Genomic DNA, 15,211 nt, shown 5'->3' with positions numbered 1-15,211 from the left:
ATTATTGAGTAGATTGTAATGGACACCTATGATGTGTGTAAAATACTTTTTTGAAGGTTGTACTGATTATAATGAGCTAAGCTATTCGCCAGCTGTGTGTGGCGCCATGTTTGTTGACATTATGCAATGCATTCTGGGTGTCACGTAATCTGTCAAGACCATAGATGGTTTAATGAGGTGAAGGAATAGTTCACTCATCTTTCGGTGTAAACTTCTGGAAGTGAATGAAGGGAAGTGGATGATCGTAGACGACACACCCCCTTTCAACATGCACACTATAAAACAGACCAAACTCATCTTGTCTCCTCTTTATTATCTTTGGTTGATGCGGAAAGAAAACAAGCTTGGCAGCAACACACAAACTAGCCATCTTCGGATGACTTTCGACTTCTGCTAAGTGTTTTACTGAATTATTTAGATCAATGGTGAGCTCACCTGTCATGTGATTAATTATAAATAGTAATTGCTATTAGCTAATTCAGTGTCGTTTATGTCAGCCGAGAGTTATAAAATATGACAGCTTGCGTTACGTCAACCTTTCCTCGGTTAGCGCTGGGACAAATGTAACCTACATTTTTCCGGTTTGGATGATTGTGTTACGCTGTAGCTACTTCTGTGAATGTCTGAACGTCGCACCCAAAAAATAAAACAGCTCACATTCTGGACATAACTTTGTAAGGACTGTGTTTGTGCAAAAATATCTCTGGAAAAAAAAAAAAAAAAAAAAAAATAGAACTGTGTTGCGTCATTCGCTGACTGTTGCGTCATTCGCTGACTGTTGCGTCATTCCCTGACTGTTGCGTCATTCGCTGACTGTTGCGTCATTCGCTGACTGTTGCGTCATTCCCTGACTGTTGCGTCATTCCCTGACTGTTGCGTCATTCCCTGACTGTTGCGTCATTCGCTGACTGTTGCGTCATTCGCTGACTGTTGCGTCATTCCCTGACTGTTGCGTCATTCCCTGACTGTTGCGTCATTCCCTGACTGTTGCGTCATTCGCTGACTGTTGCGTCATTCGCTGACTGTTGCGTCATTCCCTGACTGTTGCGTCATTCCCTGACTGTTGCGTCATTCCCTGACTGTTGCGTCATTCCCTGACTGTTGCGTCATTCCCTGACTGTTGCGTCATTCCCTGACTGTTGCGTCATTCGCTGACTGTTGCGTCATTCCCTGACTGTTGCGTCATTCCCTGACTGTTGCGTCATTCCCTGACTGTTGCGTCATTCGCTGATTGTTGCATCATTCGCTGATTGTTGCATCATTCCCTGATTGTTGCATCATTCCCTGATTGTTGCATCATTCCCTGATTGTTGCATCATTCCCTGATTGTTGCATCATTCCCTGATTGTTGCATCATTCGCTGATTGTTGCATCATTCGCTGATTGTTGCATCATTCCCTGATTGTTGCATCATTCGCTGATTGTTGCATCATTCGCTGATTGTTGCATCATTCCCTGATTGTTGCATCATTCCCTGATTGTTGCATCATTCGCTGATTGTTGCATCATTCCCTGATTGTTGCATCATTCGCTGATTGTTGCATCATTCGCTGATTGTTGCATCATTCCCTGATTGTTGCATCATTCCCTGATTGTTGCATCATTCGCTGATTGTTGCATCATTCGCTGATTGTTGCATCATTCCCTGATTGTTGCATCATTCCCTGATTGTTGCATCATTCGCTGATTGTTGCATCATTCCCTGATTGTTGCATCATTCGCTGATTGTTGCATCATTCCCTGATTGTTGCATCATTCGCTGATTGTTGCATCATTCGCTGATTGTTGCATCATTCGCTGATTGTTGCATCATTCGCTGATTGTTGCATCATTCGAAACTGGACATTCTAAATAGGTGTTCTAATGACACCGGTTTGATCGCGCTCGACAGGGACCAGTGTAGAATGATCACACCCGGGTGTGTGTGTGTGTTGGTACGTGTGAAAAGGTTAAAACAAGACTGTGTGTGTACCTCGTGTCCCAGGTAGGCAGGCAGGACGGGCCGTTTCCTCTGTTGGAGGAAGTAGATGACCATGAGAGCCAGGACGTACGAAGGCAGACCTCCCTCCTCCGCTCGGTCCACGTGACAGATCTGAGACAGACAGACGGGGGAGCACACAATGTCAAAAACACTGAAAAGTGAGCCTTGGGACACAAAGGACAATTCTGAATATATGGAGTGAATCTTAACTGACACAAATCCAATGTGAAGTTAATTTACAGATTATGTGAAAATGTGACTTAATTCACCGGCCAAAATGTCTGAGGAACCTCAGCGCCTCACCTAGAGAAATATCTAGGGCAGGGATGGGCAACTGGTGGCACGGGACCCCCTTTTTTGTAGGCCCGCGGATCAACTCAAAGTCTTCTCTACGCCCCATGGTAAAATGTTCAGAATTGCAGGGAAAATGTATCACATTCGCATTTTTTCTCTCCGCTATCAAGAGCCGAGAAAACAAAACTTAGGACCAAACAAACTCAGGGCCGGCTTCGACTGCATGTGTGGGAACGCATACCCACGGGCCACTGCTGACCCTCATGATAAGTTAGGATTCTTTGTGGCCCCCACTCCCCATCAAAGTTCCCCGTGATCTAGAGGAAACACTGATAGGCTAACTGGTGATGTGGTAGTAACCAGGTATGAGGGCCAATGAATAAACTCACCCAGGCCCAGTGTCTGAAACCCAGGACCAGTGGTAGCAGGAGAGGCTCCCGACTGGACAGCTCAAACAGGAAGGAGGTGGTCAGGCAGGCGTTGTCATTTCCTGCGCTCACCTTACACACCAGACCACTTGGACAACAACAACAACAACAACCATCAGACAGGTTCTTCCTGAAAAACTACAGGTCCCCCCATCAGCCACACTTTCACGTCGATCAAAAGGGAGATGTGGTTATATTCAGGAAGATTAGTGCTGAACAATACAACTGTCAGATAGCAGCACATATGAAAGAAGGTGAGGATAGAGAACAATGGATGTGATTAATGAAGGACTGACCTGTCCTTGTCTTTACAGATGACCACCGGAACCCTGGCATGAAAGTCTACCTCCAGGTTACTGTAGAGATCTGGAAACAACCACCACCACCACCAACTCCATCATCAACTCCACTAAATGACGATGCTAATGCTAACAGTTTCATTGGTTATTATGGTGGTTTCTACAGTAGCGTGTCTCGAGGGGGGAACAGTCAGTCATACTCACGGCTGACTGACAGACTCTTCTGTACCAGCAACAGAACGTCTGGCTGGTGCATCTGTGAACATTGAAAAAAATATATAGAATTTAAAAGAATATATATATGATAGATTACACAAAGGGAATATCTGTGAACACAGACCCATTTCAAAACCTTAATAAAATCATAGATGACAATATTATAGAGCTTCAGGAAAAACATGACCATCACAGCAAAATGGAAAATAAACAAATCATTCACTATTAGTCTAGGAAGAGGAACACACGCATCTCATTAGCAAGCAGGGCTACTCACACGCATCTCATTAGCAAGCAGGGCTACTCACACGCATCTCATTAGCAAGCAGGGCTACTCACACGCATCTCATCAGCAAGCAGGGCTACTCACACGCATCTCATTAGCAAGCAGGGCTACTCACACGCATCTCATTAGCAAGCAGGGCTACTCACACGCATCTCATTAGCAAGCAGGGCTATTCACACGCATCTCATTAGCAAGCAGGGCTACTCACACGCATCTCATCAGCAAGCAGGGCTACTCACACGCATCTCATCAGCAAGCAGGGCTACTAACACGCATCTCATCAGCAAGCAGGGCTACTCACACGCATCTCATCAGCAAGCAGGGCTACTCACACGCATCTCATTAGCAAGCAGGGCTACTCACACGCATCTCATTAGCAAGCAGGGCTACTCACACGCATCTCATTAGCAAGCAGGGCTACTCACACGCATCTCATTAGCAAGCAGGGCTACTCACACGCATCTCATTAGCAAGCAGGGCTACTCACACGCATCTCATCAGCAAGCAGGGCTACTCGCACGCGTCTCATCAGCAAGCAGGGCTACTCACACGCATCTCATTAGCAAGCAGGGCTACTCACACGCATCTCATTAGCAAGCAGGGCTACTCACACGCATCTCATCAGCAAGCAGGGCTACTCGCACGCGTCTCATTAGCAAGCAGGGCTACTCACACGCATCTCATTAGCAAGCAGGGCTACTCACATGAGGGGGGAACTGGATATCAATGTTGACATCAGAATCTTTGAAACCAAACTTGGTGCAGGAAGACCCATAGAGCCTGAGTTTCACCTCTGGGGGGTGGGGGGCAAATAGAGAACACACACAAAAAAACTAAAACATTAACCCTATTCATCCTTAATGATATTCTCATCTTTCTACTGTAAACATGCCTAGCCTTTCCAGGAAAAAAAACCCCACCTAAACTACATGTTCTGGAGACTTGCTCCCTGGCTAAAGTAGAGTTTCTCCAGGACTCCCCATCATTCCCACTCAGCACGCTTGTCTAGTTAAAATCCTATTCACATGCACATTAACACACACTTGTACATGTGTTAAATAGGACAAATATAAAATCACCCAACAAATGATTAACTTTTAAACTGAATAAGTTAAAGAACGGCACCAGTTGGCCTATAGGGGGTGCTGTTGTCAGCAGTAACACATAAGCCCTTATTTTGGACACCTTGTTTGACAGACTTAAACTTTGTACACTGAGTCTACAAAATATTAGGAACTGCCCTTTCCATGACAGACTGACCAGGTGAACCCAGGTGAAATCTATGATCCCTAATTGATGTAACTTGTTAAATCCACTTCTATCAGTGTAGGTGAAGGGGAGAAAATAGGTTTTTCACACTGAACAGTTTCCTGTGTGTATCAAGAACAGTTCACCACCCAAAGGACATCCAGCCAACTAGACACAACTGTGGGAAGCATTGAAGTCAACATGAGTCAGCATCCCTGTGGAACGTTTGACACCGTGTAGAGTCCATGACCCGACAAATTCAGGCTGTTATGAGGGCTAAACAGCGTGGCAACTCAATATTAGGCAGGTGTTCCTAATGTTTTGTACACTCAGTGTATGTAGGTGTCATTCCTCATGCTGAACAAATTTGTCTCAAGGACCATCAGGATATATTCTCCTCCATCTTGGACACTTTTTGGAAAACCTTATTGTGAACCATAAGTCCAAATAACACCACACTTCCTGTGTTTGAGGAAAGCTAAGAGATTGCTGAAAAGGTAGGCCCTTCCCTACTTTCAAACCCTACACCCCAACCCAAGCACTCCTGGTAATTTATGAACATTTGAACATCTTGGCCATGTTCTGTTATAATCTCCACCCGGCACAGCCAGAAGAGGACTGGCCACCCCTCATAGCCTGGTTCCTCTCTAGGTTTCTTCCTAGGTTTTGGACTTTCTAGGCAGTTTTTCCTAGCCACCGTGCTTCTGTGCCTGCATTGCTTGCTGTTTGGGGTTTTAGGCTGGTTTTCTGTACAGCACTTTGAGATATCAGCTGATGTTCGAAGGGCTTTATAAATACATTTGATTTGGTGAGGACGACGAGCAGTTAAGCTTCACTGTTTGTGCAGAAATTCTTTGGTTGTGCAAACCCACAGTTTCATCAGCTGTCTGATGGATGTGGAGGTCCTGGGCTGGCGTGGTTAGATGTGGTCTGTGGTTTAGGCCGGTTGGATGTACCCCCAAATTCTCAAAAAAGACGTTGAGGCTTACAGTAGAGAAATTAACATTCGATCAGCTCTGTTGGACATTCCTGCAGTCAGCATGCCAATTGCTCCCTCAAAACTTGAGACATTTGTGACATTCCGTTGTCTGACAAAACTGCACATTTTAGAGTGGCCTTTTATTGTCCCCAAAACACTGGTCTAGTCTACACCTCTAGTCTAGTGTCCATTCTCTCACCAGGCAGGACGGCTGTGAGGACTTCCTGCATGTTGGAGACGATCTTTTGTCTGTTCTCTACATCCTGGTCACTCATCCCCCTCTCTCTGACCACGCCCTCCAGGGCCATGCCCACTGCTGCCACCTGCTCTGCCCTGGGGGGCGCAATCTCCGTCAGCATCTCCTCCTCACAACGCTCCTACAGAGGGCAGTCACAGAGCAAACACACACACACGTTACGCACACAGGTCATAATAAAACATTGTTATATCTTATTATTTTGAATAATATAACAATAGTATCAGTTGTTCTCACCTTGGCTCTCCTCTTGTGCCACTTGTCTTTCATGTGTCTGTGAGCGTCAGAGACAGAGTCCAGCAGTACCTCACACAGAGAGCAGGAGTAGACAGCACTGGGGTTACTGTGGGACCTCTGAGAGAGAGAGAGAGAGAGAGAACTGGGGTTACTGTGGGACCTCAGAGAGAGAGAGAGAGAGACAGAGAGAGAGAGAGAGAGAGAGACAGAGACAGACAGACAGAGACAGAGAGAGAGAGAGAGAGAGAGACAGAGAACTGGGGTTACTGTGGGACCTCAGAGAGAGAGAAAGTCAGTGGCAGAGTGGCCATAGAGTACACAGTAAGTCAATCCCCTGATTAGTTGAAATCAGTTGTGTGAATGTGAAGCCAGAACAACAAATGTACAATGTTGAGGACAGTGAAGCACTGTTCTCTCTAATAAGCACATCGAGAAGCCAGCCAGCGTTTCCTGGCTGTCCAGCAGAGGCAATTTCTAAAAACATAATTCCACTTTGACATTATGGGGTATTGTGTGTAGACCAAAACAAAACCTCATAGTTGGTAGCTACTTCCTGCCCGTCATGCTAGCCTACACAGTCAAATATCACTTCAGAAAGGTAAAGATGTTGATGTGGTCAGCATTGGATAGCACAGACCATCACAGACCATTTCCCCTTCTCTTGCTGCAGTCTTAGCTCATCTCTAAATAACAGAGATGATGTGAAAACCAACAAACGTTTAAAATTCACCAGTGGTTGTTTTGTTGGCATGTTTAGTCCTACGCCACTGTCGCCCCACTACGCCACTAACCCTCTTAAATCTGCCTTTGGCGCTCCGCCCAAGCAAGGCCTTTGGCGCTCCGCCCAAGCAAGGCCTTTGATTGGTTTGGCGTGTTTTACGATGCATCACGGATTTATACCGGGTTCTGACCCCCTTGTTTAGCCGATTTCTCCATGGAACTTCCCCGGGCTTCACGTTTTGGGGACGGCTACCCCATTGGACCCAACATCCTGCTTGTCAGTATTATTCAATAATAAGAAATAAAACGTGTCGTGTTGTTTCTATTACAAAGTATGTCACTGCCCCTTTAAAGACGACACTGCCCCTTTAAGAGCTCTGTTGCGCCTAAACCAAGCTCAAACCTCCTGTTGTTATTGCATACATATACATATAAATATATACATATACATATAAATATACATATAAATATACATATAAATATACATACATACATACATACATACATACATACATACATACATACATACATACATACATACATACATACATACATACATACATATACATACATACATACATACATATATATATATATATAGAAAGGAAGCAGATCCTGCTTCTGTTTCCTGTTTTATTGTTTAATAACCTACTATGAGCCCTAAGCCTCATGCAACAGCAAAATGTCAGATAAAGCTATTTCCCAGATTTCGGTTGTTTTTAATCTTTGCTATGCAGTAATAAAGACTAATCCCCCCCCCCAGTTAGAACAGACTGCTATTACTTATAATTCATAACATGCACACAGCTCACACTCCCATACACTCATTTATCTTGAGTAAGTTCTCCTTACTGGTATTTTTTACAATTATAACTTAGTATAATGATAATAATAATGTTGTTATCATTAGTGGTCTTAGTATAGCAGTCTTGTATAACCTGTAGGCCTAAGAGCACATCCTGTTTAGTCCTAATACTGTAACTTACTTAGAACTATATTCAATATATAGGCTACAGCATCAATCAATCATTCATCCATCCCATCACGCTCTGAAATGCAATCAAGCATTTTAGTTTGAAAATTACATAAAGGGAGCTTTGAATAATTAGCCTAAACAATAAAGAAATTGCAATTCACAAAATCATGCAACTGTTTTTAGTCTGCTGTAATCAAGGCTTATATATGTGTGTATATATATATATATAAAATCACTGGCGCTCCAGAGAAAGGGGGGTCTAGGAGCAGTGTTGTGAGTATTATTATTAAATATTAGATATAATTTTTTTTCTCCCCATTAGAACCGACTCTCCGGTGCACTTCAGTGTTGTTTACACTTCCAAAATGGTCACAAAAAACTATATTGTGATCTAACATTAACTGTTTGGCACACACAATACTCACAACACTGCTCCTAGACCCTCCTTTCTCTGGAGCGCCAGTGATTTCCACAACGAAGTCAAATGTCTTCCACACGTCTGACTTCCCCTTTCCCACCTGAGCAACCAGTTAAGCCGGTTTGAGTTTATTTTTCACGTTCATTTTGCTTTCACATGTTACCGTGTTCATGATTTTGTTATATCCAATGTATTGATGTGATTATGATAGGCTATAGGAGGTCACATGCATATAGAGGTCAGGCCCTATTGGTCACATACATGCGATGGGAAAGAGGGATACCTAGTCAGTTGTCCAACTGAATGCATTCAACTGAAATGTGTCTTCCCCATTTAACCTAACCCCTCTGAATCAGAGAGGTGTGTGTGTGTGGGGAGGTGTGTGTGTGTGTGTGGGGGGGGGGGGCTGCCTTAATCAACATCCACGTCTTCGGCGCCCGAGGAACAGGTTAACTGCCTCGCTCAGGGGCAGAACGACATATTTTTACCTCGTTAGCTCGGGTGCTTACATGTAAAGAGAGCATGGGTTGAGGGAAATAGGGAATGTTTTTCCTAAACAAATTAGGGATTTCGGTAAAAAAAATAACTTTTCAGTCAGAAACAAGAAAGTAACTAAATGGCTGAAATTATGTTGCAGCTTCAGCATGGACAATAAACACGCTGTGGTGCCCAATTCATCAGGCTCTTTGTTCAGCCCTTTTTCTGTCTTAATTATTTCATTAAACTGTGTGCTTAAAGCATCAGACAAGCTCAGTGCATATAAAGTTGATTTGATTCAAACACATGGGGTGTGTCTATACGGGGAAAATAAGTTTAACACTTCGACAAATCGACTCTCGGTCAACCAGATCATTTTGTTGTTGTTGTCGTTGTCGGGGACAGCCCTAGTACCCTCAAATATGAATCACTTAGGCGAGACAAATTTTCAGCCCTTTTGAGGGCAGGTGGTTAGTGTGGTAACAGGGTTCGGCTGTCTGTTGAAGCAAACATAAACTAATGTTGACCAACAACCAAGCGTTGAAAAACAACCTAGCGGGAGAAAGGTTATACAGACTTTTCTGAACTGAAATGTTTAAAAGAAGAAGAGGGAAAAAGTAGCTGCCGAAAATAAGTCTGTTACTGGCTGTTTAGCACACAGCAGACATTTAGGGAAAACACTGATGGGAGTTGAGTAACGCTCCTCCTCTCCGGATGGATGGCTCACCTTCTTCAGACGGAAGATCTTCTCTCTGCCAATCTTGTCCTCCGCCTGTTTCAGTCCCAGCAGCTCTTTGGCTGACAGAGCCGACTCATCCACCACCGGCCCATGGTCCTCCTCACCTAGACCCCGCCTCCAGTTATGGTTTCTACGATTCCTGCCCCCTGGGAGCACACAAACTATGTTAGCCATAGTCCTCCTTCCCCCGCGGAGACAAAAAAAACGACGTTACCTAGAGCACTTCACACACTTTCATGACTCCCCCCGCTGTGTTCGAGACCATTACATCCGTGATGTATCATGGGTAAATTGTGACTGGCTGATCTACAAATAATATTGAGTAGTTAATTATGATGCGAGGTGATGCGTCTCAACTCCCCTTTTGAAGTGGAACGCGCCCCTACTGAAGATAAGACAGGAGAACTTTGTTTGGGTTGGCTGAGCTGTGAGGTGAGTTGTCTGCGGTCTCTCTCCTGCCATAATGCTCCCTGTCCTATCTTCCTGACTACATTATCTTCCCGGCTACATTATCTACCCAGCCCGGCTACATTATCTACCCGCCCGGCTACATTATCTACCCAGCTACATTACCCACCCAGCTACATTACCCACCCGACTACATTACCCACCCGACTACATTACCCACCCGACTACATTACCCACCCGACTACATTATCTACATTCGTCGACACCCCCACCCGCCAGGAGGTGTTGGTGTACCTGAGTGAAGTGTGTTGTCAACGTTGTCTCTCCTCTGCTCCCTGTCCTCTCCCTGAGAAGTTCTCCTCCAGTGTTGTGAAGGGCGCTCTCTCCAGTTCTCCTCCCGGCCCTCGGCCTGCTGGCTCTCTGGGTACCTGCAAATAGTGTTAGCATGGCGACTTAGCGTGACATGTTTTCCTATGAGAAATGATAACTATTTGATCTTAGCGTAGCTACCTGGCTCTCTGGAAGTCCTCCCTCTGTGAGGGGCTGTGGCCCTCTTTGAATCCCCCTGCAGGGTAGCTGCTCTGGGGCTCCATCGCTCCCTTCTTGGAGCTGGCGTGGTGAAGCCCTCCGTGGCCTCCCCTCTTCCCCTGGCCACGCCTCTCCGGCTTGGGGCTGTACCCTCTCCCTGCATCCTGGTTCCTCCAGGTGTCAGCCTCGTCTGCTACCGGGCCCCTCTCCCGGCCTTCCTGCTTGGGGTAGCGTGGCCTGCCTCCTGACTCTTCCATGGTGTTTCTACTAGGCCTGTGATGTGACAACGAGAGGGAGATGTCATCCATTACTACCCCTGGGGAATGTAGTGGCCACTAGCTCTGGCCCAGGGTGTTAAAGAAGCCCTGGACAATACATACGTGGCTACAAGCTCGTAAAGACATCACATATAAGGACAGTTCATTCATTTGGCTTACTTCTATATATGTTAGCTAACTAGCTACTTCCTCAAAACGTAAGCGAGTTAATTAGCTATCATGCCAAACTGCTAGTCAACTAGGTAGCTATGAAGACTCACTCAGGAATGGGAACGGAGACAGATAAATAGTTTCAGATGCAATGAGTACTTTACTGAAAAGTTGTGTGTCTGCCATTACTCCGGAAGGAAGTCCTCTCTAAACAACCCACTTCAATACCCAATGATATTTAGCGTTATAGTCTACCATAACCACTGACTGATCGACAAACAACCTTGCATCAAAAATAGCCAGTCATTATTATTTGTAGATCAGTCAGTCACAATTTACCCATGATACATTACAGTTTTGATCCACCCGAACAAATACTTAGTCTCAATACGTAACAATGGAGTTAATTAGCCGTCACGCCAAACTGCTAGCTAGCTATGAAGGCCCAACAGTTTAGTAACAATTGTCAGTAAGTGTGGTTGACTATTTTATGTTACTGATCACATATTAACTAAGCCATGCGTTACATTTGTAAAACAACTTGCCTGGCAGGTGTTTGTTTTTGGTTTCTTCTTCTTCCTGAGTGTTAGCTATCTAACTTTAGCATGTTAGCATGTTGTCACAAGGTTATTGGCTAACTATGCTAGCCACCATGACTTGACATTTAGCAACTTGTCGCTTAGCTTAAAGGACTATGTGCTGACAAGTGTTGGATCTATTCTGTACAACTGGCTAATTTGACTACAAAACCAGTAACTAACCTGGTCTGATTTCACAATCTGTGACCTTTCTGTTTATCGAATGAAACCGCTAACACCAGTTACTGTGTTAGCTAGCTAGCTACACTAGCCTGTTAGCTATCCGGCTACTCATGTTACCTGTCTTTTGGGGTTGCACTGCTAGCTAATACACAAACATAAACGGTGACCATAATATTTAGCAATACCTTGAGTGTTTGTATGGGCAGCATACTCCTGTGTTTATTCGTTATGGTATCGGTAGCTAGCTAGCTGGCCACAAACACCTTCTACACCAATACAATGTTCTACGCACAAGAGTTTCCAAGGGAAGAGCAAAACATGTTTCCTGATGACGTTGAAATACACGTTTCACGTATTTATCTTATATATTTTTTTGGTTTGTTGAGTGGTTACTGCCCTCTACTGGTGAAAATAGTGAAGGACATGGAAATGGATTTTTAATTCAGAGGTGACACTGCCAAGTCATTCAATAAAGGAGCCCTTTGGGATATGGAGAGAGTTGGTTACAAATTAAGATGTTCGTTATTTGTGGAATATCGGAGCTCTAATAAAGATTAATCAGCCTGGATGTTAAACCATGTTATCCATTTAGGGCTGGTTTCCCAGACACAGATTAAGAAGGGGTGGTTGGTAGACTGCCGGTTAGGAGCGTTGGGCCAGGAACAGCAAAGTTGCTGGATCGAATCTCAGAGCTGACAAGGTAAAAATCTGTTGTTCTACCCCTGAGCAAGGCAATTAACCCTAATTTCTCCAGGGTTGCCGTCAAGAATTGCAGACCCTGGCAGCGACCCCAGTCTCTGAGGGTCTCTGGGGGAGTGCGATATGCAAAAATCACATTTCCATTTCACACCTCACACCTGTACAGGTTACCCACTTGTACATACGGTGAAACAGGACTATTATAAGCAGTCAATAATTTAAATGTGCAGTTAAGCACTTTAGACCTCATGTTAGCTCATTCAGCACAAACATAGTTCGTAGGTCAGTGTGATCACAGTTAACATGAGCTTCGTCCTAAACAATACCCTCTTTCCTATACAGTGCACTACTTTTGACCAGAACCCTATGGGACCTGGTCACAAGTAGTGCACTACATAGGGAATAGGGCCCTGGTCTAAAGTAGTGCACTATATAGGGAATAGGGCCCTGGTCTAAAGTAGTGCACTACACAGGGAATAGGGCCATGGTCTAAAGTAGTGCACTATATAGGGAATAGGGCTCTGGTCTAAAGTAGTGCACTACAGTGCCTTGCGACCTTTTGCCACATTTCAGGCTTCAAACATAAAGATATAAAACTGTATTTTTTTGTGAAGAATCAACAACAAGTGGGACACAATCATGAAGTGGAATGACATTTATTGGATATTTCAAACTTTTTTAACAAATCAAAAACTGAAAAATTGGGCGTGCAAAATGATTCAGCCCCTTTACTTTCAGTGCAGCAAACTCTCTCCAGAAGTTCAGTGAGGATCTCTGAATGATCCAATGTTGACCTAAATGACTAATGATGATAAATACAATCCACCTGTGTGTAATCAAGTCTCCGTATAAATGCACCTGCACTGTGATAGTCTCAGAGGTCCGTTAAAAGCGCAGAGAGCATCATGAAGAACAAGGAACACACCAGGCAGGTCCAAGATACTGTTGTGAAGAAGTTTAAAGCCGGATTTGGATACAAAAATATTTCCCAAGCTTTAAACATCCCAAGGAGCACTGTGCAAGCGATAATATTGAAATGGAAGGAGTATCAGACCACTGCAAATCTACCAAGACCTGGCCGTCCATCTAAACTTTCAGCTCATACAAGGAGAAGACGGATCAGAGATGCAGCCAAGAGGCCCATGATCACTCTGGATGAACTGCAGAGATCTACAGCTGAGGTGGGAGACTCTGTCCATAGGACAACAATCAGTCGTATATTGCACAAATCTGGCCTTTATGGAAGAGTGGCAAGAAGAAAGCCATTTCTTAAAGATATCCATAAAAAGTGTCGTTTAAAGTTTGCCACAAGCCACCTGGGAGACACACCAAACGTGGAAGAAGGTGCTCTGGTCAGATGAAACCAAAATTGAACTTTTTGGCAACAATGCAAAACGTTATGTTTGGCGTAAAAGCAACACAGCTGAACACACCATCCCCACTGTCAAACATGGTGGTGGCAGCATCATGGTTTGGGCCTGATTTTCTTCAGCAGGGACAGGGAAGATGGTTAAAATTGATGGGAAGATGGATGGAGCCAAATACAGGACCATTCTGGAAGAAAATCTGATGGAGTCTGCAAAAGACCTGAGACTGGGACGGAGATTTGTCTTCCAAAAAGACAATGATCCAAAACATAAAGCAAAATCTACAATGGAATGGTTCAAAAATAAACATATCCAGGTGTTAGAATGGCCAAGTAAAAGTCCAGACCTGAAACCAATCGAGAATCTGTGGAAAGAACTGAAAACTGCTGTTCACAAATGCTCTCCATCCAACCTCACTGAGCTCGAGCTGTTTTGCAAGGAGGAATGGGCAACAATTTCAGTCTCTTGATGTGCAAAACTGATAGAGACATACCCCAAGCGACTTACAGCTGTAATCGCAGCAAAAGGTGGCGCTACAAAGTATTAACTTAAGGGGGCTGAATAATTTTGCACGCCCAATTTTTCAGTTTTTGATTTGTTAAAAAAGTTTGAAATATCCAATAAATGTCGTTCCACTTTATGATTGTGTCCCACTTGTTGTTGATTCTTCACAAAAAAATACAGTTTTATATCTTTATGTTTGAAGCCTGAAATGTGGCAAAGGTCGCAAAGTTCAAGGGGGCCGAATACTTTCGCAAGGCACTGTATATAGGGAATAGGGCCCTGGTCTAAAGTAGTGCACTATATAGGGAATAGGGCCCTGGTCTAAAGTAGTGCACTATATAGGGAATAGGGCCCTGGCCTAAAGTAGTGCACTATATAGGGAATAGGGTTCTGGTCTAAAGTAGTGCACTATATATGGAATAGGGCTCTGGTCTAAAGTAGTGCACTAAATATAGAATAGGGTTCTGGTCTAAAGTAGTGTACTGAATAGGGCCCTGATCTAAAGTAGTGCACTATATAGGGTTAGGCAAGTCAGTTAAGAACAAATTCTTATTTAAAATGACAGCCTTCCCCAGCCAAACCCGGACGACGCTGGGCCAATTGTGCTCCGTCCTATGGGACTCCCATGATACAGCGTGGATTAGAACCAGGGACTGTAGTGACACCTTTTGCACTGAGTGGCAATGCCTTAGACCACTGCGTCCTTGACCTGAGACTAGACTAACAAACACATGTCAAATACATTTAATATCCAGCGGTCGGTTTTCTAGTTACATGATGTGTATCTCAAAGTTAGGTTTTTAGTGAGTTCAGTTGACTATTTACCATTCTGTTGGACCTGGAAGACAAAACACTTCTGTTTTTAGTAGTAAATGAACAGTATGGAGTCTATTGAACTGCCATTGTGCTCCAGTTTATAGTGAGAGAAAAAAAATCCAATAATCTACCTTCGTTCAGTTTAC

General features: G+C 44.2%; 1 protein-coding gene across 3 annotated transcripts in view; it reads right to left on the bottom strand.

The window, feature by feature from the left end:
* The window catches only part of tut7 (terminal uridylyl transferase 7), a 57,111-nt gene extending 45,078 nt beyond the window's left edge, over positions 1-12,033 (bottom strand). For all 3 annotated transcript variants that reach the window (XM_090191279.1, XM_090191278.1, XM_090191281.1), the window contains exons 1-11: positions 11,865-12,033; positions 10,473-10,763; positions 10,257-10,390; positions 9,543-9,700; positions 6,225-6,341; positions 5,931-6,108; positions 4,209-4,297; positions 3,207-3,258; positions 3,000-3,069; positions 2,665-2,791; positions 1,973-2,092 (exon numbers count right to left, since the gene is read on the bottom strand). In XM_090191279.1, the coding sequence (XP_090047405.1) occupies positions 1,973-2,092; positions 2,665-2,791; positions 3,000-3,069; positions 3,207-3,258; positions 4,209-4,297; positions 5,931-6,108; positions 6,225-6,341; positions 9,543-9,700; positions 10,257-10,390; positions 10,473-10,747 (1,320 nt within the window). In that variant the 5' untranslated portion in view covers positions 10,748-10,763; positions 11,865-12,033. The remainder of the gene's footprint in view (positions 1-1,972; positions 2,093-2,664; positions 2,792-2,999; positions 3,070-3,206; positions 3,259-4,208; positions 4,298-5,930; positions 6,109-6,224; positions 6,342-9,542; positions 9,701-10,256; positions 10,391-10,472; positions 10,764-11,864) is intronic.
* Positions 12,034-15,211: the final 3,178 nt, after the last annotated feature.

This window comes from Oncorhynchus mykiss, chromosome 11 (genome assembly GCF_057628025.1).
Source record: "Oncorhynchus mykiss isolate SJ-2025 chromosome 11, ASM5762802v1, whole genome shotgun sequence".
Classification (NCBI taxonomy): domain Eukaryota; kingdom Metazoa; phylum Chordata; class Actinopteri; order Salmoniformes; family Salmonidae; genus Oncorhynchus; species Oncorhynchus mykiss.
This window is presented reverse-complemented; position numbering and strand designations above follow the sequence as displayed.